The sequence below is a fragment of the Primulina eburnea genome, chromosome 17 (assembly GCF_022965805.1).
Source record: "Primulina eburnea isolate SZY01 chromosome 17, ASM2296580v1, whole genome shotgun sequence".
Classification (NCBI taxonomy): domain Eukaryota; kingdom Viridiplantae; phylum Streptophyta; class Magnoliopsida; order Lamiales; family Gesneriaceae; genus Primulina; species Primulina eburnea.
In genome coordinates, this window is record NC_133117.1 from 25,715,953 (window position 1) to 25,742,411 (window position 26,459).

General features: G+C 37.8%; 1 protein-coding gene and 1 long non-coding RNA gene across 2 annotated transcripts; both read right to left on the reverse strand.

Moving 5' to 3' along the window:
• Positions 1–2,589: 2,589 nt before the first annotated feature.
• LOC140817670 (uncharacterized) lies at positions 2,590–3,676 on the reverse strand. Its single transcript, XR_012114860.1, has 3 exons — positions 3,333–3,676; positions 2,845–2,931; positions 2,590–2,745 (listed from the first exon to the last, which is right to left on the reverse strand). It is a non-coding gene; the product is annotated as an uncharacterized lncRNA (long non-coding RNA).
• Positions 3,677–4,070: 394 nt separating this feature from the next.
• Positions 4,071–6,321, reverse strand: LOC140817986 (uncharacterized). The gene is made up of 3 exons (XM_073177781.1): positions 5,570–6,321; positions 4,647–4,885; positions 4,071–4,447 (listed from the first exon to the last, which is right to left on the reverse strand). Exons 1-3 carry the CDS (start codon positions 6,319–6,321, stop codon positions 4,071–4,073), a joined length of 1,368 nt encoding a protein of 455 aa, XP_073033882.1.
• Positions 6,322–26,459: the final 20,138 nt, after the last annotated feature.

Here is a 26,459-nt window from a genome sequence, read left to right on the forward strand (position 1 = left end):
TTCAACCGCAACAGCTTTTGATCTAGAGACCAACTCAAAATCTTCATCATCAAGGTCATCTCCAGATGAAATATCAGGATCCAGAATATTGGCAGTGGAGGAGGATCCTCAGAACTTCTTGGATGGGACAAAATCAGGGTCATACATTCCTTGTGTAACATACCGTACTTTTGCTACTTAAAATTTACAGAAAAATTTAAAAATTTTCTTAAATAAAACATGAACGTTCAAAATTTGTTAAAATAATTGTAAGTCTCCACCATTTGTTGCAAACAAAGGTCTAAAAATAGAGTTTGACAAAAGTGTTTGAACATTTTCATAAAAACTTCAAAACATGGGCGGTCCTCGGGTTTAGCCTCCCGCTCAGTCCAAGCCAGCTCCTCGATCAACACCTTCAGCCTCTTCATAAACGTCATCACCTGCATCGATCAAGTCTAGTGAGTCTAAAGACTCAACACGTATAAACTGGTAGTAACGAGTAGTACATAATATAATCACATGCAACTTCAAAATAGGACATACATACTTAAAACTTGAACTTGCGTATCAAAACTTGAACATACGTACATACATACTTAAAACTTGAACTTGCGTATCAAAACTTGAACATACGTACATACATACTTAGACATGCCATCAACATAAAATTTCTTAAACGTGCTTGCATACTTCAACATACTTGATCATACACACTTCATAATTTTGCGTAGAGGATGTTTCAAAGCAAGTGACCCATAACATATTTCGCCTGATCAGACTAAACCACAGTACTGGGATGACAGAGACGTATCCACTGCCGCATACATGAGATCCCCGTTCATAATTTAACGGGCTGATTGGTCCACGTTCATGATTTAACGCTTTCCAATCACGATATAAACCCGTTCATAATTTAACAGGGTGGAGAGGTCCTCGGCCACGTTCACCGACTTCCAAACCCATTCATAATTTGGTCACAAGACATTTAGCATACCTCAAAACTTAAAATATTTTCTTGGACGTCGAACATACTTACTTGGCGTTGAGGGATTCGTTGGACTTCGATCGGGGCCGTCGCTGCACATACTAATCAGGAATTTACATGCTTAACTTGCATAACTTAGACGTAGGTAATCATGCTTACTTACAAGTTCATTCCCTTCCTTAGAACGTTCTTAAATTCCCATGATTCGATCTTGTAAATCATTGCACTAGACCATGACATCAAACCCCAAACATGCTATAAAATTTTCCCCAAATATGAAGGGCACGGACCCCGTGCTTAGGTCCGGGTAGGGGTCCGGGTCCGTGCGCTAAAATGTGTCGTGCAGAAAAAAGAAGGCACGGAACCCGTGTCTAGGTCCGTGTGGGGGTCCGTGTGTGTGCGCAAAAGAAGAACTCGGGAAGAAGGAGGGACACGGACCCCGTACTAGGGTCCGTCTAAGGGTCCGTGTATGCTCGGGAATTTGACACTTCGAAGAGAGTAAAAGCACGGACCCCGTGTAAGGGTCCGTGTACCTGCGGTAATTGGAAACTCTCGAAAATTCTGAACACGCAATGCTTGTCATTCTTGACATCGAAACGTTTCCAACGACTTTAAGGTACTCGAGTGTCTATCGACACTAAACGACATAACAAATAACAACCCAACATCATACTAAGCATACCTAGACGCAGCAACGATCACCCGTCGATTACCAACAAAGCCTGCAACAATAAAATCTCCAGAACACATCAATACATATTTTCTGAAAAATGCAGTTTGAGCAGCCCCACAAAAAACACCATAACTTGCTCAATTTTTATCTAAATAGTTCGAATTTACTGTCAAATCGAAGGTATCAAAAAATTCTACAATTTTTACGTTGAAAGTTTTCTCAGAATCACGACCGAAAAGTCGCAGGTTTTAAAAAGACAGTAAAAACGTGATTTTAGATCTAAAAATCATTTCAAAATTTATTCAAACGTCAAGGCTCAAACGTCTACACATCACACATGTATTTTTAAGCATAAATAATAACACAACGCATAATATGACGAGATCAATGCAGAAATAACAGATTATACGTGCCTTTTGATATTCAAAAATACCGTGACGACGATACCGAAGGAGGGAGAGATGCGAGGTTGATCCGGGATGATCGTGGCGCTAAAATCTTGCAACAAAATTAAAGAAAAGTTGCTAGAAGGTTTGAAGGAGAGGGGCGGCCGCTTCTTAGATGAAAACCCTAGGTTTTGCACTTTCAAAATAATAAAAATCTGAATTGTGATAGTGTGTGTGTGTTGTACGGTTTAGTGTGTGTAAAAACGTGTAAGTGTGTGTGGGTGTGTGTAACGTGTGTGTGGGTTTTTAATTAGGAGAAATTAGTGCTAAATTAAATATTAATTAAGTTAACACACAGTAATTTAATCAAACTCCTCATTTAAAATGATTACACACTAATTTTAAAAGTTTCATACTCTTAAATTACTAAATACATAAATAAGACTTTAAAATGCTAAAACTAAATAAATTATTTAAAACGCCCCATCCTTAACTTAAAACTAGCCACCGAGACACACGCATTGCGTGTGTCACGAATATATGAGGCTAATATAGTAAACTTCATTATTTTACAACTCCATGACAGTGGAAAAAAATTTACTTGATCCATGAGAAGCAATAGATTCCAAAGCTTAAATATATTTGCCAAACTCAATCTGCTGAGAATATGTGAGAGATTACATAATAAGATCTTGAAGCTCGTAATAAATATATTATCTCACCTGCAAGATCAAAACAAACAGACGAATATGATATGACCATTAATATAATGCAACATAATAAATGATAGGTGATAAACAAATTAACTGGTAAAAACAAACCAGATGAAGATGGGAGCGAGGAGATATGATATTTGAATTGAATATGTCATTTATACAAATACTTTGTTTGCAACCAGTATCCTTCAGCTTTTGAGGAAAAAAACACCAAGGCAATCATAATCAGCAAAGAAATTAAAATTAAGCCAACAATCAAATAATCATAAATAATATGCTTATCCATTAGGCAATACCCAAGTACTGTTTAAATTTGATTCAGTAAATATAGAAAGTATAGTAGCAATGCAAAAAATGGTTATTCGTGTTGCGTGATGAAATAGAGAATGAGAAATAGCTAATTATGGGCAGAGATAAAAACATGTACATAATAGATGGTGGCTCATGTATATGAATGTGTTTGAACGTAGATAATAGAATTTATTAGCATCCTCCAAATTCTAGTATTGAAACATGTACAAATTATTAATGTAATTATTTGTACTTAAAATTTTTTTAAAAAAAATTATAATAAAGATAGTTGACTTACTCACAATTAATTATTCTCTATTAGTTAGCAATACGTCTTTGAAAACCACGTTTCTTGTGAATACTACAGAGTGACGCTCTAAATTCCAATCTTTTACCAGAATTTTTGTAGAATTTTGTGAGACTCCTCTTGAAAGTGCCACATATAACTGACCATGGCTGAACACATGGTTACACAAAAATATGCCAATATTAGAGATTGTTTGACCTTGTGCTTTGTTTATTGTCATAGCAAAACTAAGCCTTATGGGAAACTGTCGACGTGTCAACTCAAATGATAATCCAGAATTATCTTCACTTTTCAAGGACATTCTATGTAGAAAGAATCTGGTACCATTGCGAGGACCTGTTATGATATCAGCATCTATAAAATTTCTACCAAGACTTCGGCATATTAATCTTGTTCCATTGCATTGTCCAAGTTCGGGAGCATTATTTCTCAAGAGCATGATAGGATTTCCTACTTTCAATATGATTTTATGTGATGGCAAACCACTTGGACAAAGGGAATTCAAAAATTCTTCTTGAAAGAGGTTGTGATTGTCGTCTTCTACACTATCCCAAGAGGTATACTCTTTTTCCTTTCCAGGAAACTTCATAATGAGCATTTGATTAATATTGTCGACATCAACATTTTTTGGTGTGATGATGGCTCTATCAACCATATAGTTTTCATCGTTAACATGATTTATCATGTTAGGAAAAACAGAATCAATCAAAATCTGAATTGATTGTTCTCCTTCTCATGGTATGATAATTGAATCTGGTAATTTTATGAAATCACGATTCACAGTATGTTGCAACCCATCACCTATGCGCAAGAGAAATTGCGAGAAGTCAATATCTTGAGCAGATCTCATATTTTGCTGAAGGTGTATTATCTTTACACAATGCCAGAATGTTGACCTTGAAATACTTGCAGCAATTTGTTCTGCCTTTGACCCTCGTTTAACAACCGGTAACACTTGTCGAAAATCGCCACCAAAAACAATTGTTTTCCCTCCAAACGCTATATGATTGTCCATTATATCTTGAAAACTCTTACTAACGGATTCAAAAGCATAGCGATTTGCCATTGGAGCCTCGTCCCATACTATAGCTGATGCACGCCTTATTAGATCTGCAAGTTCTGACTGTTTTTTTTATTTGGCACAGTGTTGATGTTGTTGGTCTAAGTGGAATTAGAAAACGTGAGTGTGCAGTTCTTCCACCTTGCAGCAATGTCGCAGCTATTCCAGACGTTGATACCGCAATTATAATTTTACCCATTTTTCTCAAATGTGCCAACATTGAGCGGTATAAAAAAGTCTTACCAATACCTCCTGGACCATCAATGAAGAAAAGTTTTGATCGGTTATGCATAATACTTTCTATGATGGTGTCAAACGCAATCCTTTGATGAGCATTCAAACGTTCAATAGGTCTCAAATCATCATCAGAAATCTGATAAGAAATCTCATCTTCAATTATTCTTGGTAGTGTTGTGGCTTCTAAAAACTCACCACTTATTGATGGCAAATCAAAATCATCAAGTTTCTTTTTGTAATGATGTAACAACCTTCGTATCTCAAGCAATAACTTATTGATGATTAAGTTATTTGATGAAATTTCTCGACAATAATCTTCACACATGCAAGGACAGAACTCATCCCAGAGTTCTCGAACTGTTGTTGGTTGACAGAACACTAGTATGGATACAAATAACCTTCTAAATGAAGATGTCATTTTAACAGAACGTGCTTCTTCCAGACATTGTTTTATATAATCATCTTGTTCAAAAAGTCCTCTCATTTGAGAATACTCCTTAAATGTTGAATATGTTACCCCATTCACAATCATCAGATCTTCAAAAGATGTTGGGCCCCTTACATGGTTTAAAAGGATACGGAGATAAAACCTTTCACCTTCAGATGGCGACACAACATATACTCTCCCAACCACTTTATTTTTGCTTCTTCGACGAATCCAATTTTTTCCAGATTTTATCCATGTGTAATATTGTGGAAATTCTCGATATAAATACTTTCCAGTCAAGTCAGGATCAGAGTTTATTTTGAAAAATTCTGTAAGAATAGTCTTCGAGTTGTCATCATCTGCTAGTAGATCACTTACATGTTGTTACTGGTCAAAATAAACCAAATGTTGGTTTGGTGTATGTAGTTGTAACCTAATGACTGAAGGATACATCCTACTGAACTCAAATGAAAAATTTCGCCACAATGCTTCAGGCGCACAAATCCACCTTCCATCCACGTACTGTTGGATTTCATCACAATTTTGCCCATTTCGTAACTCTAGTGCGACCCGATCAGGACCTTTATGGATGTACTTGTATATGTACTTTACACATTTAATCCCTCCACATACATCAACATTAATATGACAATCATATTTTAATAAAAGCAATGGATTGTATGGGACAACCCAACCATTATCAATGAAGACATTGTCATTGTTGGTAATTGATACCTGGCCACCTTCACGTCTTCGATACAAAGGATATGAATCATTTCCTCTAGATGTGTATTCCACAAATGGCTTTGGAAAGTTCTTCTTACATTTATCATTTACCATGCATGGACAATTTGGATTGATTGATCCACATGGCCCATGTATCATATGGCGGACAACTGCTTTGTGTAGATTGAGTTCTTCTGTTTGTGAAGGTATTTCAGCACGCACAATTGAGTCAAAGTGATCGGGAGTACACAACTTGTCATTATTTTCAAATATGACCAACATATGAACATGGGCAAGCCCTCTTTTTTGATACTCAATGACGTACGAATAAGAGCAGACCTTACTCAAAACCCCCTTATCCACAATGTATTTTTTACATTCTTCAAATTTAGATTTAAATATCCTTGTAATCAAATCTGGATGGTCTTGAGATGATTGACCAGGAAGTAGTTGATATTTTATCTCATTCCAATTCGGATTGCATGTCATTGTAAGCAATATATCTGGTTTTCCATATGTCTGTACCAAAGTCATGGCATCTTGATACCGTTGATACATATCACGTGGGCTTCCACCGAAAGATGATGGCAAAACGATTCTGATACCCACATTTCCTGTAATGCATTTGGTAGATATGTATAATTTTTGAGTTGTAATATATGTTGTGAAAAATAATATTATAATAATTAAGTTATAATACCTGCATTTTCACCTCCATGTAAACAATCTTGCAATCCTTGGTAAACTTATTTTATAAACTTTTATCATTTAATTAATTAAGTGTTATTGAGCTCAATTTAATTAATTTAAGTAGGCTCAATTACCCTTAATCATGCAAGCCTAAAACCAAAGCCTATTTAACTTGCAAATTAAATTATAAATAAGACTCTAGGTCTTTTATCACCACAATTCCTTCATCAATCAGCCGCGCAACACCTCACATGTCACGCCCCGAGCCCGGGCCGGCGCTTGCGTGACTGCACAATGGGCCCCTATAGCAACTACTTCGTATTCGTCCTCGCTTTACGAAAATGATTAACCCAAGTTGCTATAGAAGTCCATTGTAAGCCATTATAAACTCATTTTAAATCTTTGATTTTTTCGATGTGGGACAAGGGTATCACAATCACCCCTCCTTCAGAACGCGACGTCCTCGTCGCGGCCTGACCCCTCGATCCACCAGCACCGAGAATCTAGAGGTGGCTCCTACAGGTTCAAGAGGTGGCTCCCGTCATGTAGCACTTTGCCCCACAGGTTCAAGAGGTGGCTCCCATTCACGTAGCACTTTGCCCCGCATAGCACTTATTTCCCGGTGTTCCATGCCATTGACCGGCTCTGATACCATTCTGTCACGCCCCGAGCCCGGGCCGGCGCTTGCGTGACTGCACAATGGGCCCCTATAGCAACTACTTCGTATTCGTCCTCGCTTTACGAAAATGATTAACCCAAGTTGCTATAGAAGTCCATTGTAAACCATTATAAACTCATTTTAAATCTTTGATTTTTTCGATGTGGGACAAGGGTATCACATCACACACACACACACAATTTTTTAATTTAAGGGAAGGAGAAAAGGCTAGGAGTTTTTGTCGTCCGGTCGTCCAACGTCGTTAGGGGATGGTTTGAGCAAGCTAGGGGCTGGTTCTTTGGTCTGGGCTTGGTCATTAGGGTCCCTAAGTGGGTTTTCTAGGGATTGGCTTGAGGTGGCTCGGGCGTGGCTCGGGTATTTTGGGAGATGGCTCGGTGTGTTCGATTATGTGTCAATTTCGAAAATTAAAGAACTAAAATTGAATCCATGGGTCCATGGGTGTGGCTCATGACTTGAAAGGGTAGAATAAATACTAAAAATGTTATATTTAAAATTTGGGATCAAAATAACGAGTTTTGGAATTATCCGAGATTTAATCGCCTCACGAAACGCTAATTAAAGAATAAATTGAAAAGTATAGTTTTATGCTTCATAAAATAAGGGAAAAAAAGGTTTAAGCTTAAATAATTATTAAAAGTCTAAGATTTAAATTTAAGAATTTTATATTAAGGTTTGGTTTAATTCGGGATTAAAACGCGTTAATATGTTTTATTTAAAGATTTATTTAAAAGCCATCGATTTATGTCAAATAAAATATGAGAAAATTCATGTAAGCTTAAATAATTATTTATAATAATCCCATGTCATTAAAAGTGAGAACAAGATAAATTCGAGAATTTTTACGTCTAGGGGCAAAATGGTAATTTTACACTTAAGAAAATACGAAAACGCTTGGCAGCATCCCGAAAGATCATAACACATGTTAAATGATATTATATGATTTAAATTGATGATTTTGATGACAATATGTATTTTTATGATTTATATTAAAGATGTGTAATTTATACTGTCTAAAATGTTTTTTGGAAAGTTATGTCATTTTATGACTTTAAAAGAAAATGAAAAATATTTTGAGGGATGTGAATTGACTGTGACAAAATATATGATTTATGATATATGAATTTATGGGATGTCGTGAGGGAAAAGGCCCCAGAGGGAACCCATTTGTGGGAAAAGGCCCCCAAGGAAACCCGTCTATGGGAAAAGGCCTCCGAGGGAACCCGATGATCGTATTTTCTCGGTGGAGCGACCATGTGGAGCTAAGACTGCAGTCGACCAAAGGATAAATGCTAGTCACTTTCAAATATCAAACTTCACCCAAAATGATAGATGATTGAAAGTTTATGATTAAAAATGATTTTATGATATATGATTTATGATGATGAATAAAGCTATTTTTAAAAGATTTATTTATGCTTAAAGTTATTTTAAAATGATTTTACGATTTATGGTTTAATTATGCTAAAATGATTTTTAATGGTTTATTTATGTTCAAAAGATTATTTTAAATAAAAATATGATTTTTAAATGCATGTGAATGTATATGTATTATTTGCTATCCATGTTGAGAACGTGTTGAGTATTTCGACTCACTAGGTTTGTATGATGCAGGATTTGATGTTTTATGGGATGTGCTGACAATTGAGTGGATCGAGTGCAGCAGTACACACCCGAGGGCCTTTATGTTTCCGCACTAGCTAGATAGATTAAGGATTTAAAGATTAATTTAATGATTTTTATTATAGATATTTTTATGCTTACTTTTATTGTAAGCTGATCTTTTTAAATATCGATTTAGGAATTTTGGTTAGTGGATGATTTAGGATTATATTTTATGCACCTGAGATTTAAATTGCTAAATTATTATGATTCATGATTATGTTAAATTATTTTATTTAGTAATTTAGAATTTATGATTAAAGATTAGAAAAAAAAAATCGAGGTCGTTTCAGTATTACATAGCTCTCGAATATAATATGCAACCCTCGATGAACCAATGGTTGCAGATTCGATCGAGATATATGAGATGAAAATACCGTACTGTACGTTAATCATAACCGACCGGTTCTTGCAGGCACTATCAGTGATACCTAGAGAATCATGGGGCGATGCTACTAGACGCTCTTACCATGATTATATGGGTTTAATCAGAAAATGTTTCTGACATTCTCATGATCAAATGTTGGTGCATGGAATGGTGGCAAATTAGGGTAAGCCCAAATAAAGGAAATTTTCCTGAATCACAAAGAGTTGTGAACTCATGGCTAGCTGTATCTCTGAACCATTGAGGGTCACACAAGCACTGATTTACTTGTTCACGTTGAGATAATAAATTCAATGAGTTGAATTTATAAAAAAATAAGTTTGATATGATCAATCGATAAGCTTATAAATAAAGTTTATAAAAGCTTATAGAAATTTTGAGAGCATGACTGCTAAAACAGTCAAAGAGGGTGCACCTGCCTTATTTAGACATTGACGATCTCGAATTTAAAATGTGCATCATAATAACAAACAAGTTGAAATTGTCATATCGATGATATTTGATCAGCGTCGGGATTATGATGAGATTAATGCAATGAGAGCATGAATCATAGACTTGTAAAAGTATGAGCTCATCATGCTAATTTATTTAAAGTTCAAATGAGCTTTAATAATCAAATTGTATTTTAATTCAGTTAAAATATAGCTCATTAAGTTTTTTTAATATAAAATATGATATTGATTTATGTAATATGGAAATATTCATGATACCATAATTTTATAAAACTTACACACAAAGCAAAATAATATTAATTCGTGATATCCTCATAAATATATGTATTAAAAGAAAATCGAGATTGGCAAAAAAAGTTGGCATGATTTTAGAATCTCTAATTAATTTAATTAATTAGATTAATTAAGTAAATGAAGGATTATAAATAATAATAAGATTTTTTCTTCTTATTGACAAAACAACATCCGAAAGCTTTTGAAAAGAAAAAGATTTTTCGGCTCTTCCCAAAAAAATTTCGTGTGTTGCTCTCGAAATCCCAATTTTTGCAAGAAAAATTAGATTTATAGTATTGAGTCGATTTCTTTTTTATGTTTCATCTCTATACAAAATATTTTCTAATTTTCTAGTGCAAGTTAGAAGAGCAATAAGTAATCAGGTCGTGGACCTTATTCGGAGATCGAAGAAAGAGGTTCGAAAAAAGTTCGTAAAGATTTACTACAAGAGCTACTCCACTAACACAGAAGTAGTTGGTGACTAATGGATTATTCACTAAGATATATTTACCAATTCCCTATGAATGTTTATTTAATTTAAATCATTCGAGTGTCCAAAGAAAATTTTGAATTTCAAAATAAAATTTAAAACTTCCGTTGTTTTTTAGACACGAGAAAAACGGTATCCCAACAGTTTTAGCTATTAATGAATTATAGGTATCTTGTAAAATTGTTTCACATATTTATATTTAGGAGACGAGTCAACTCAATTTTTATCTACAACGAGAAACATAATTTTGGCATAAAATATAATTTTTTAAACTTCCACCTACTTCAACATTCTAGCCATTACTACATTGTCACAATCAATTAAAACAAAAGAGGTACTAAAGTTTTACTGAAAAGACTGCAATCGCTTGTTCGTTGTTGGGCAATAAAAGAAAAGGCTTTTTCAATGTGCCCGAAGGAAGTTCCGATGATATTTTGGGGAAAAAATCATGATTATCTATGTAAGACATAAAATTTGATCTTAATTTAGGAAAATTCCACATGTAAATTGTGGTTCACATTGGAATAGAAATTACAAAATTATTCATGTTTTTTTATAAAAATCATTTATGATAATTGTTTGTAATTTCAAATATAATGTGCAACTAATGTATGTTGTTGTCTTGATTATTATTTAAGAAAAGAACATACGAATGGTATTGTTGTACTTAAAAGGGAAATGTTTCTATTTCAGTACAAGTTTGTTGTGTTGTGTAACAAAAAAGTGGTCCAACCCATTTGAGAGGCCGGAACCTATCATTACTGATCTTTTCATTTTTATATTCGGACAATTTCATTATCTATCACACATTTTATAGTTATTGTTATTTCGAATTTTGGATTAAATCGAAAAAATATGAAACTTAATTTTTGATGTAGAAATAATGGAATTTTCAATAGTAATAAATGATAGTTTTCTTGTAAGATTGTTTCACACTTTTATATTTGTGAGATGAGTCAACTCGATTTTTATCCTCAACAAAAAATATTAATTTTGACATAAAACATAATTTTTTAAACTTCCACTTACTTTAATGTTATAGCCATTACTCCATTGTCACAATCAAGTTCCACAAAATAGGTACTAAATTTGTATTGAAAAGTTGTTTTCATTTTTTTATATTCGGACACTACTTTTATTTATCACATTTGAAAGTTATTATTATTTCAAATTTTGGATTAAATGGAAAAATAAGAAATTGAATTTTTCATTTAGAAATAATGGCATTTTAAATAATAATGGCATCCGATGGTTGTAGCTATTAATGAAGGATATGTTTCTAGGGAGATACATTTATATTTGTGAAACGGATCAATTCGATTTTTATCTAAAGTAAAAGTAATAAATTTAGCATAAAAAATAATATTTTTCAACGTTTCGAGTCGGATCAAATATATGTATCACAAAATTGATTCGTAAAACTATTTCATACAAATTTAAATGTATTAATTGAAGTTTTTATAGATACATACAACCTCCACCGATGTAAGAAATTTATTTTTTATTGGATTATAAATCAGTTATTTAAAAAATATTCATGAAAGTCTCATATATTTGATCGAATATATATGCTTGAATTTAACATGTTCTTCATCTCAATCCTATTATTTTCCAATCTGGTAACTGATAATAACTCAAAATCAAAGCTTATCTAAGAGTGGATCTGAAAATAAATTTGTCCACAGATTGCTGCAAACTGTGGGGACCCGGACGCTAATCATGTTCTTAATCAGTTTCTGGGACTATTTAATCAATTATAAAACAGGGTCTAAATTTTTTTTTTAAAATACAAAGCGGAAACGTAATGTAATTTACTCAAATTACATATTATACATGAACATACAATTCTTGTGTTATCTACACAATTAAACTAGGTTCAACTATATATCAAAGCTGAATCCTAAGTTGCTGCAAAGCCCGGATCTCCACGCTATCTAATCATCTCTCATCCTCTTCTTGACCCTGATCCAGTCCCACCTGTTGTCATGCACACATACAAAACAAGACAACAGCCGGATAACTCCGGTGAGATATGAATATTCCAGTATAAATAATGTAAACATGCAGTCATATAAAAGCATATACGAAAGCATATTAGAATTAATCATAACATGTCCCAAATCAGAAACATAAATCCATATCAAACATTCAATAATCATGAATGATATAAACACTGTAAATCAACATGTAAGATCAGACTCAACTCAACCGACACGTCGTCTCAGACTCGACTCAACTGACGCGTCGTCTCAGACTCGACTCAACTCTATCCTAGGGATCCCGATGTCTGAATAATGATAAATATACCGAATCTCAGTCGTTAGGAATGAATCAATCCCTAAACGACATCGATATAATTCATATATTCAGTGTCTGGGCGAATCAGCCGCAGAATTGACGAATCAGTCAAGAATTAGGCGAATCAGCCAATAACCAGACGAATCAGCCTGTAATTAAGCGAATCAGCTATAATTAGGCGAATCAGCCAATAAATAGACGAATCAGTGTATAACCCGACGAATCAGCCGGTGACTAGGCGAATCAGCCCATGACTCAACGACTCAGTAATCAATACATGCATTCAGTATCTAAGCAAATCAGTCGATGACTAGCGAAACAGCAGTCCTTACATGCAGTGGCTATAAATCAATAGACTACAAATATAAATCTCATCAATTGCAAATATCCATGCAATAAATGAAAGTATGTGACTTAGGGAGACTCGAGTCAAACCTCACTCGAGTTGTGCAATCCCAACTCAACATTAATTTATACCTTTCTTTCGTCGGTTTCTGGCTCAGTCGAAGTCCTGAATTCAAAGCTTGTCTGGTACGAAGTCGGATTACGATTTGGACAGACGGATTGATCGCACGATTGAATTTGAATCACAAAGCTAAATTCTCCCGAAGCTTTTGTTTCCTTCTTCCATTTCCTTTCTGAAGAAATGATTTTGCATGTATATATATATATATATATATATATATATATATATATATATATATATATATATATATATATATATACACGAACATGCATAAGGCCGAGTGGCACACCCAACGTGCAACACGTCTCGCGCATATGCGCGACTACCTTCGCGCATATGCGCGAGACATTCTGCCTCGGCCCTTCACTTCTCGGCACCCTCGCGCATGTGCGCCGCTTCCTGCCGCGCATGTGCGCGAACTCTACTGGACCCGTCGCGCATGTGCGCGCGCATCTTCGCGCATATGCGCCGAGTGTTCTGTTTTGCACCATTGCTCCTGCCCTGCTCGCGCATATGCGCGCCAATCTTCGCGCATATGCGCGAGACCTTCGGCTCTCGCACTCACGATTTCACCAACAGACTTCTAATTCGTGTCCTGGTTAGCCCTTTAATAATCGTCTTGATTAAAAATCAATAATCGTAATTGACACGATATTAAATCTCGGGCATTACATTTCTCCCCCTCTTAAATCTGAGTTCGTCCTCGAACTCGCAAATAATCAATTCAGATATATCAGAAGAAATGTATACAGAGTTTAAATCATAAACTCATCTCAATTAATTCATTCTGAAATCTCAGTCAAAGATATATTCAACCTTCGGCTTCAAATACCAACAGTCATCATCCGACGTTGGCTTATTTGGTCTATCCATTTAGAGATGTCTGCACTCTCTTCTGACTCAGCTTCACTCTTTCAGTCATATTTCTGATCATATCAGGTTCAATTTCAGGAACCTCAGAGATATCATTTCAATAAAGAGGGAATCAACACGTCTTTCCGTACAACGCTTTGACAGAATCCATTTCAATACTTGTCTGATAGCTGTTGTTATACGAGAACCAACAAAGTGGCAATGCATTTTGCCAGCTAGTGCTAAAAACAAGCACTACTACTTTCAGCATATTCTCCATTATCTGGATCGTCTACTCAGACTATCCATCGGTCTATGGATGATATGTGGTACTAAGATATCACTTCGTACCTAGAGCCTGCTGCAAACTCTGCCAGAAGTGCGATATAGACCGAGGATCATGGTCTAAAACAATCGACTTAGTACTCTAGGCATTCTAACTACCTCTTTGACACAATTCTCAGTCATCTGGTCATATCGGTACGTCATCTTGTACTGAATAAAGCATGCGAATTTGGGTCAATCTGTTAATCACAACCCAAATCGCATTACAACTCCAGGAGGATCTCAGAAATTTCATTACAATTCTATGGAAATGTGATCTCATTTCCTTTCAGGAATAGACAAACTCTATACTAGTCCTCCGGGTTTCTTCCTCTCAGCCTTCACCTGTTGGCAATTCAGACATTCGGCTACAAATTCAGCAATATCAGCTTTCATTTGTTTCCACCAACACTGTCTTCTATCTGATTCAACCCCGAATTCAGAATAATAGCGATATTCAGTCGGATTCCCAAAACATCACTCATCGATACTGATCTGTTAACCTCATACAACCGTAAATATCTGACACTGATATTCACCTTGGCCACTAATTACGGTTTATTTCTGCTAAAATCAGCAGAAACATCATCCTTGGATATAACAAATCCTGAATGCCATCTGTCTCAATCAGGATTCACCATTTCAACTGTTTTTTATATCCAATCAAGACTAAAATCAATCTCCCTGCTTGAAATCAAATCTGAAATCTTATCTGGGGAAAACAATCAATAACTTTCATATCATTGGTAAATCAGCCAATGATAGACTCAACTTCAGTAAATCAACTGAATACATAAGGAGTCCATCTGCTCCTTTCTGTACTAATCGAGTCATAGCTAGTACGAATATCAAAGGAATTCTCAGTCTAGAATTCTTATCGTACAATATTCATCTCTTGATCATCTCAGGTCTGATCCTTACCATCTTCTGGAACTAATCTAGGGTAGCTCTGTACTTGATCAGCATATCAATATCAGTCATACAGTCCCAAAATCAGACAACACTGGTACAATACCAGCTACCACATGCTCTAACTCAGTTTCCTTCTCATTCTACTGTAGTATACGTCATGTTACAGAATTCACTGTTATACAAACTCTCCCCAACGGAGCAAGTGTAGTAAATAAAGACTCAACAGGCAATGCATAACTTAATGCAAATCATTCAACAATAAATATAGATGAAGCACCCGTATCTATCAGTACAAAAGCAGGATAACTATATCAAGAATCGTTACCTGCAACATCACTCATCTGGTGCTTCCTCAGCCTGCTCCTCGGTCAAAGAAAATAATCTGGCCTGTTGTCTAGGAGGCTGGCCGACTGTCTGGCTTCCTCCGGGCCTCTGCTGTGACTGAGATGGTGCTGGCTGAAATGAAGGAACAGTAGCTGATTGTTTACTCCACTGTGCTACTGATCCAGATGATTCGGTTCCCTGAAATCTTTGAGAACCTTTCTGTGGACACACTCTGGAAAAATGTCCCTGTTGTTTGCAGAAGTGGCAGCTACCAAGTACTCCTTGGCACTGTTCAGTGGAATGTCTCCCTCCACAATTTCCACAGTAAGCCCCGGTATAACTCTGTTGGGGACCACTGGAACTAGAAGAACTGCCGCCAGGTTTCTTAAACTGCTTTCCTCTAGCCTTCAGAAAATCTTTCCTTCCACCATTACTACTGCCGCTCTCGAATCGGGGAGGTGGTTGCTGTGGTCTCAACACTGGAGGAACAAATGCAGCTCCTCTCTGCCTTATCAGGCCCGCCTCAGCGCCCTTTGCTCTATTCATGGCATCAGCAAAGTTATTGGGTCGCCCGGTGTTCACCAATGTAAATATGTCGGGATTCAGGCCATTGATGAACTGATAGGCAACGGCTTCGTCATTTTCAGACACATGTGGAGCAAACTTCAACAAGGTAGAGAACTTGGTCACGTATTCTTCAATGTTCAGCTGACCCTGTCTCAAATTGGCAAACTCCGCCCCCTTGTCTTTTCTGTACGATATTGGGAAGAATCTCTGATAAAACTCAGTTTTAAATACATCCCAAGTAATAATCGTACCTCGTTGCTCCAAGGCCCTCTTCATCGTACTCCACCAGCTCTTTGCAACATCATGCAACTGGTTCCCAATCAACTTAATTCGGCGCTCATCGCTATACTCCAGCAATTCAAACAGCTTTCCGATATCATTCAGCCAACTCTCACACTCGACTGACGTCTCAGTACCTTTCAGAGTGGGTGGTTTAAATGATTGAAACCTCTTCAGCAAGGTTTCCATTGGAGTCGGTGTTACATCCATTGGAGGATTCGATGTACTACCCTGTTCTGGAATTCGTCTAGGAGGCATATCTGAAACTCAAAAGGATTAGTGACCCAATCCAACACATCTGTTTCAATTCAATCTCCCTCACGATCATCTTACTGCTGATCGAGAATCAATTCAGATTCGTGCCCAATAATACATATTACAAAATCAATCAGATAAATCAAGTAACATGTATTATATAAAGCAGTAAGCATGCTAGCATTCACAAGCAAGGAAAGAAAACCTCAATCTACCCCGCTCACTATCCTCTTCTATCTCAATCTCAAGAATCTACAGTTCTAGTACCTATAGCTCTGATACCACCTGTTGTGGGGACCCGGACGCTAATCATGTTCTTAATCAGTTTCTGGGACTATTTAATCAATTATAAAACAGGGTCTAAATTTTTTTTTTAAAATACAAAGCGGAAACGTAATGTAATTTACTCAAATTACATATTATACATGAACATACAATTCTTGTGTTATCTACACAATTAAACTAGGTTCAACTATATATCAAAGCTGAATCCTAAGTTGCTGCAAAGCCCGGATCTCCACGCTATCTAATCATCTCTCATCCTCTTCTTGACCCTGATCCAGTCCCACCTATTGTCATGCACACATACAAAACAAGACAACAGCCGGATAACTCCGGTGAGATATGAATATCCCAGTATAAATAATGTAAACATGCAGTCATATAAAAGCATATACGAAAGCATATTAGAATTAATCATAACATGTCCCAAATCAGAAACATAAATCCATATCAAACATTCAATAATCATGAATGATATAAACACTGTAAATCAACATGTAAGATCAGACTCAACTCAACCGACACGTCGTCTCAGACTCGACTCAACTGACGCGTCGTCTCAGACTCGACTCAACTCTATCCTAGGGATCCCGATGTCTGAATAATGATAAATATACCGAATCTCAGTCGTTAGGAATGAATCAATCCCTAAACGACATCGATATAATTCATATATTCAGTGTCTGGGCGAATCAACCGCAGAATTGACGAATCAGTCAAGAATTAGGCGAATCAGCCAATAACCAGACGAATCAGCCTGTAATTAAGCGAATCAGCTATAATTAGGCGAATCAGCCAATAAATAGACGAATCAGTCTATAACCCGACGAATCAGCCGGTGACTAGGCGAATCAGCCCATGACTCAACGACTCAGTAATCAATACATGCATTCAGTATCTAAGCAAATCAGTCGATGACTAGCGAAACAGCAGTCCTTACATGCAGTGGCTATAAATCAATAGACTACAAATATAAATCTCATCAATTGCAAATATCCATGCAATAAATGAAAGTATGTGATTTAGGGAGACTCGAGTCAAACCTCACTCGAGTTGTGCAATCCCAACTCAACATTAATTTATACCTTTCTTTCGTCGGTTTCTGGCTCAGTCGAAGTCCTGAATTCAAAGCCTGTCTGGTACGAAGTCGGATTACGATTTGGACAGACGGATTGATCGCACGATTGAATTTGAATCACAAAGCTAAATTCTCCCGAAGCTTTTGTTTCCTTCTTCCATTTCCTTTCTGAAGAAATAATTTTGCATGTATATATATATATATATACACGAACATGCATAAGGCCGAGTGGCACACCCAACGTGCAACACGTCTCGCGCATATGCGCGACTACCTTCGCGCATATGCGCGAGACATTCTGCCTCGGCCCTTCACTTCTCGGCACCCTCGCGCATGTGCGCGAACTCTACTGGACCCGTCGCGCATGTGCGCGCGCATCTTCGCGCATATGCGCCGAGTGTTCTGTTTTGCACCATTGCTCCTGCCCTGCTCGCGCATATGCGCGCCAATCTTCGCGCATATGCGCGAGACCTTCGGCTCTCGCACTCACGATTTCACCAACAGACTTCTAATTCGTGTCCTGGTTAGCCCTTTAATAATCGTCTTGATTAAAAATCAATAATCGTAATTGACACGATATTAAATCTCGGGCATTACACAAACTGTGGACCACCCACCAGGAATAAAAACTATTTTTCTTCATATATATATATATATATATATATATATATATATATATATGTATATATGTAAGTGATTTTTGATATGATAAATCATTTTCTTGCTATTTAAACTTTAATTATGTTTATATTTAAATATATCGAATTTGTAAAACCATTCGCAATAAATTAAAATTCTCAAATATAAATCCGAAGCAATGCGTTGCTTTCAAGTCCTCCCATGAGGAAAATTTATGTTAACCGACGTATTGATGTCAATATATACTATTCTTAGTCTTTTTCTATATATAATAATTATATTCCATGTTCAAATTATCTTACATGTTATATGAACAAAATTAATATTATATCGTTGATGTAACGTCCAAAATATACAAAGAGGGACGGGGCTAGGGGAGGTGGTTTGCGCGTGCGGGTTTTCATCTATGAAAAATATGATAAATTAATTTTAAGCTTATACGATGGTTTGGGATAGGCTTGAGTCGATAAAAGTACAAGAACGTCAAAATCGGGAATTTTAGATCCCAAGGACAAAATGATCATTTTACGTCTCGGGTAGTACGAAAAATTTGGCAATGTCCCGAAGAATCATAATACATGCTAAATGATATTTTAAAACGTTTATGATGAAAATATGAGAATTTTATGATTTAAGATAAAGTTGTGCAATTTTTATTGTTAAAATACTATTTTACGAATATGGAAAGGACGCGATATTTTATGAAAATAAAGGAAAAAAAATATTTTGAAGGATGTGAATTGACTATGACAAATATGATATGATATATGATGATTGGTAATATCGTGAGAGAGAAGGCCCCAGAGGGAGCCCGTTTACGGGAGAAGACCCCAGAGAGAGCCTGTCGATCGTATTTCCATTTACGGTATTGCCTAATGCACGTCCCCATGCGCAATGGTGAGCTAAGACTGATCAGTCGACCACATGATACAGCTAGTTACTTTCAAGAATCAAATTTCACCTAAAATGATATATGATGATGGAAAGTTTTACGATTAAATGATTTATGATTTATTTATGATTACAAGCTTATTTTAAATAAAAGTATGATTTTAATGCTTGTGCCTGCATATGTATTATTTGTTACATATGGTTAGAACGTGCTGAGTCATTAGACTCACTAGGTTTGGATGGCTGCAGATGAGGTTGATATTGAAGGAAATGCTGACGCTTGAGTGGATCCGAGTCCGACAGTACACTCCCGAGGGACATTTATTTTCCGCATTAGCTTGCTAGTTGAAGTTTTGAAATAAAGATTTTGAGAATGATTTATTTAGATATTTTTATGCTTTATTTTGAAGTTAGTTTCGATAATGTTAAAGGTTGACGTATGATTTTTGTTAATTGACGGCTTAGGGATTTTTATGCACTTAAGAATTTGATATGAATCTTGACACGAATAAATAGCAAACACGATTAAAAATAAATCACACCCTCTATTCAATTACGATATTAAGATTCGTGTGTTTTTCCCGATCTTTTGAATCAAGTATTATGTGATATTCACCTCTAAACTAGCAAGAGTTTAGCAACAAATAAACACGAGGATAAACAATCGAAAAACTATACGAACCTTCGAAGAACTTTGCCTATGACAATCCGCACAAGCAACGATCGACAAACGCCACAAAGTTAAAAACTTTGATAAGTTTGATTTGATTTGACAAAGCTTGGCTTTGAAAAGTTGAGAGAAAATTCTCAAAAGTTTTGATAAACTCAAAATAAAATATGTATTGTGTGTAATTTTTCGTCCAACATAGTCAATATATCAAAAGATACCATGCAATCTAGTGTCCCAAAATAATAAAACTCTATAAAAGGAAACAAATCCGCGCAGAAAACGCTAGGCACGGACCCCGTGCAGACCTCCGTGTCTGGGTCCGTGTACATACTGTACTAATCTTCAATCTGGATCAAAGGACACGGACCCCGTGCTCACCTCCGTGTACGGGTCCGTGTAGGCACTGTACTTGCCAACTTCAAAGGGCACGGACCCCGTGCCTGGGTCCGTCTCCAGGTCCGTGTAGGCACTGGATTTGCTCATCCCAGCTTGGAAAGGACACGGACCCCGTGTGCAGGTCCGTGTACGCGTCCGTGTGGCCTCGGGTTTCTCCAACAATGCTTGAATGACATTCCGTTGGCCTCCAAACGTGCTCCCATGCATCACGACCTCTTCCGGCTTGCTCATGACTCCTTGTAGCGCCTCCTTGAATCTCTTTAGTCGACCCCTCGTGATTGGTCCCTCCGGCAACTGCAAAGGATCCCATGCTTTCCTTGGAACGTCCACGTTCGCATCATCCTCCCCTTCTTGAGAAGGATTTGTCCTCAAATCTTGCTCGTCACCTACATCAAACAACGACAAGTCACTAACATTAAAAGTTGAGCTAACATTATACTCACCCGGCAAGTCGAGTTTGTAGGCATTGTCATTGATCCTCTCAAGGACTTGGAATGGCCCATCGCCCCTAGGTAATAGCTTTGAGCGTCGCTTCTCCGGAATCCTCTCCTTCCTCAAGTGTAGCCACACCCAATCACCCTTCTCGAATACCACCTTCTTTTTCCCCTTGTTAGCTTGCTTGGCATATTGCTCATTCTTCTTCTCAATGTTGGCTTTGGCCTTTTCATGCAACCCCCTAACAAATTCAGCCTTCTTTTTGCCATCCATGTTTAACCTTTCACTCACAGGTAAAGGCATCAAATCCAACGGAGTCAAAGGATTAAAACCGTATACAATTTCAAATGGTGAATAGTTAGTAGTAGAATGCACACAACGATTATAAGCAAACTCAACAAATGGCAAGCAATTCTCCCAATTCTTTAAGTTCTTCTTGAGAATAGCACGTAATAAAGTTCCTAACGTCCTATTAACTACCTCAGTTTGACCATCAGTCTGAGGATGACAGGTCGTAGAAAACAGTAATTTAGTGCCATGTGGGGACCCGGGCTCTAACTCTATTCTTTTGGGATTTAATTGGATCTTTGTTCGAAAATGTGGGTCAAATTTTTGCTTTTAACATTAATTTAAATGTATAACTAAAGCATATCATGTCTTGATATTAAATAAACAACATAATATACATACATGTCTGTTTGATAAAATCATACGCTAGTGTTCAAATCTCAACTACAACATAAGTAGTACAAGTCAAAAGGAAAACACTAGAAATCTGCAACGCCCGTGATCTCCACGCTATCGTCAATCTCTCATCTAGCTCGAGACCCAGATCCTGCCCCACCTGTTGCCATACACACATACAGACACGACAACAGCCGGATAACTCCGGTGAGAACATATCCCAGTATAAAACATGGATGCATGCAATGTCATAATCATGTACAAATGCATAGCATAAATCAAGTAACATGAATATAAATCTAAACATGTAGTAGAATACAAATCTGTATTCAACATTCAAATCTTGACTCGACTCTTTTCTAATCTAGGGATCCCGGTGTGAATAAGACGGTCTGTTACCTACCCAACCACTCGGGGCAACGGTACGTCTTATTCCTAGACTTCGGTCAACTCTGTATCGAGGGTCTACACATATAGCAAATCTGCTCCTATGCGTCGATACACCGAAACGTCTAGTTTTGGCAAGTCTGCCAATCTCTCCTATCTCAGGACTCGAATATAAATCAATAAACAAGACATTACATAATCAAATGTAATAACAATCTAGTATGTGATTTAGGGAAACTCGTATCAAATCTGAATCGAGTTGTGCAATCCCGTGACCACATGAATTATACCTTTCTTGTCGCACTGTCTGTCGAGATCTCGAATCAAATGTCAAACCTGTCACTTCAAATCTGAAATGGCAATGTAGATATACCTTCTATCAATATAAAGCACCACCAACTCAAACAACTCATATACAAACAATACTTGATTTCGATATAGTTGAACGGCATAACGGCGTAGTCTCGTGATACCGATAACTCAATCTCACATACAACAATATCATAATCTCATCAACATCACAATATCAATGACAAAATCCCCTCTAACTCTGAAAATCGATATACTCTTCAATAATACTTGCTGAAAATCGAAACAATAGCATACGGTGTCTCAAAATCGATCCGGTAGCGAATATATCAAGTTCAACATATCAAGAACATAATCTAAAGCTCAAATCTGAATTCTTCCAACATATAACTACCGAAACATGCTGGAAATAACTGAAACTTACATCCTTGAATAGCAAATGATGAGAGGAATTCAAAACCGAAGTCGTATCCAAAATCGGATGGCTAAATTCTTCAAAACCACAAGTTCAAATCAAAAAGGACATGAAGCTTTCTCCTAAGCATCCTCTCGGCTCTCAGTTTCTGAAATGGAAGGAATGAAAGACACATAATCTATATTGCATGGTAAGGAACAAGTGTCTTTATTTTTCATTTGACACGCACAACCGCGAGTGCGGCAGCGTAAGAGCGCGGGTGCGCTGAGCTCTCGGCAGCCATAATATTTTCTGAATCTCGATCACCGCGGGTGCGGCGCTTGCATCACCGCGGGTGCGGTCTTGCGCGCACCGCGGGTGCGGTGTTGCTTCGCGCATTTCACCAATTTTCTGTCATATACACCGCGGGTGCGGTAGTCTTAGCACCGCGGGTGCGGTGTGGCTTCGGCCCTGCTGCTCAAAATCTCATAATTCATGCATTCTTATCTCTACAATTCCAACATCAATAGTATCGATAATTCTCGAGCCTTACATTTCTCCCCCTCTTAGACAGGAGTTCGTCCTCGAACTCGCAAACAACTTAATCAATCATAGTAACGGAAGAAATGACATTAGAACTGAAAGAAAACTCACATCATACAAATAGCTCGGGATGCCTCTGTCTCATCTCAGACTCTGTCTCCCAAGTTGCTTCCTCGATGCCATAACGACTCCATTGGACCTTCACAAGCGGAATGGTCTTGGTTCTAAGCTTCTTTTCCTTCCGATCCAAAATCTGTATCGGTTGCTCGACGTAGCTCAAAGTCTGATCTAACTCGGCTTCTTCAGGTTGAATGACATGAGAATCATCCGGCATGTATCTGCGCAACATCGATACATGAAAAATATCATGTATACCGGATAATGAAGGAGGAAGAGCAAGTCTGTAAGCTCGATCGCCAATCTTTTCAAGGATCTCATACGGACCGATGTATCTTGGAGACAACTTTCCACGCTTGCCAAATCTGACAACGCTTCTGAAAGGTGAAATCTTCAAAAATACTCTGTCTCCCTGTTCGAATACTAACGGTCTGCGTCTAATATTGGCGTACTTCGCTTGCCTATCCTGTGCCGTCTTCATTCGTTTCTGAATGATCTTCACTTTCTCGGTCATCTCACGAATCATATCAGGCCCTAACTCAGGTACCTGAGAAATATCATCCCAGTACAGCGGAGATCTGCAATTCTTTCCGTATAAAGCTTCGAACGGTGCCATCTCTATACTCGTCTGATAGCTGTTGTTGTATGAAAACTCACACAACGGCAATGAGTCTTGCCAACTAGTACCAAAATCTAGTACTACAGCTCTCAGCATATCCTCTAAAGTCTGGATAGTCCGCTCTGACTGTCCGTCCGTCTGGGGATGATAAGCAGTGCTCAGGTGTAAAGTCGTACCCAAAGCCTGCTGCAAGCTGTGCCAAAAATGAGAAGTGAATCGTGGATCACGATCTGATACGATCGACTTCGGCACACCGTGCAATCTGACGACATCTTTGACATACAACTCTGCCATCTGATCATGTCGATAGGTCATTCTGTACGGAATGAAGCAAGCTGATTTGGTCAGTCTGTCTATCACAACCCAAATCGCGTCACAGCCCCGCGAAGATCGAGGTAACTTCGTCACGAAGTCCATGGAAATGTGGTCCCATTTCCATTCAGGAACAGACAAACTCTGAAGTAAACCTCCGGGCTTCTTTCTTTCTGCCTTCACCTGTTGGCAATTCAGGCATTTAGACACAAATTCTGCAATATCTGTCTTCATCTGCTTCCACCAGAATTGTGTCTTCAAGTCGTTGTACATCTTCCTGCCACCAGGATGAATGCTAAACCGACTACAGTGTGCCTCTGACATGATCTGTCGTCTCAAATCTGAAACATCTGGCACTACTAAACGGTTATTCACATACAGAATGGAATCTCTAACCTGATACTCTGAGATATGTCCAGCTCTGACCATATCAATCGATTTCTGCACACTCGGATCAGTTCTCTGTGCTTCTTTGATCCTCGAAATCAAGTCTGGCTCAATCTGAATCGCAGCAAGTCGCAACGGTCTACTCTCTGTATTAAATGTTAATCCAGACAAGCAACAATCTTCTACTAAACTCGATACACCTACAGTCGACAAGGAAAGAGCACATACCTTTCGACTCAAGGCGTCTGCCGCTGCATTCGACTTCCCTGGATGGTACTTGATCTCGCAATCAAAATCTTTCAGCAGATCAAGCCATCGTCGCTGCCTCATATTCAACTCTGACTGAGAAAAGAGATATTTCAGGCTCTTATGATCGGAATAGATCTCAAATTTCTCGCCATATAGATAATGACGCCAGATCTTGAGTGCAAACACAATCGCCGCCAATTCAAGATCATGAATCGGATAACGAGTCTCGTGCGGCTTCAGCTGTCTAGAGGCGTATGCTATTACGTGCCCTCGCTGCATAAGAACACATCCTAACCCTCTGTGAGATGCGTCACAGTATACAACGAACTCACCTGTACCTGCAGGAATCGTCAAGACAGGTGCACTAGTCAGCCTCTTCTTCAGCTCAATAAAACTGGCTTCACAATCTTCGGACCACACAAATGGCATATTCTTCTGGGTCAACTGAGTGATAGGCTTCGCTATACTGGAGAAATCTTGGATGAAACGTCGATAATACCCGGCTAGACCCATGAAACTGCGTATCTCTGGCACAGAAGTCGGTCTCGGCCAACTGATAACAGCCTCAACTTTACTCGGATCTACCGCAATACCATCTCCAGATATAATATGCCCCAAAGAGACAACCTGTCGCAACCAGAATTCACACTTGGACAGTTTGGCATACAACCGCTCATTCCTCAAAGTCTTCAATACAATTCTCAGATGATCTGCATGCTCAGTCAAACTCTTCGAATACACCAAAATGTCGTCAATAAACACAATCACAAAATCATCTAAATATCTCTGAAAAATGCGGTTCATCAAACTCATAAACACCGCTGGTGCATTCGTCAAACCGAAAGGCATAACAACAAACTCGTAATGTCCATACCTAGTTCGGAATGCAGTCTTCGGTATATCAACATCTCTAACTCGGAGCTGATGATACCCTGATCTCAAATCAATCTTCGAATATACCGAAGATCCCTGTAACTGGTCAAATAAATCGTCGATGCGCGGCAACGGATATTTGTTCTTCACTGTTGCCTTGTTCAACTGCCTATAATCAATACACAGTCGCATCGAACCATCTTTCTTTCTAACGAAAAGCACCGGAGCACCCCAAGGTGATACACTGGGTCTGATATATCCCCTGGACAGAAGATCCTCCAACTGTGCTTTCAACTCTTTCAGCTCTATCGGTGCCATCCTATACGGAGCTCTCGAAATAGGAACAGAACCGGGCATAAGATCTATGCTGAAATCAACCTCTCGAACTGGAGGCAACCCTGGAATCTCATCAGGAAAAACATCTGCAAACTCGCAAACCACTGGCAAATCTGCCAATGCTGGGCTCGACTTCAGTAGATCTACTGAATATACGAGAAAGCCC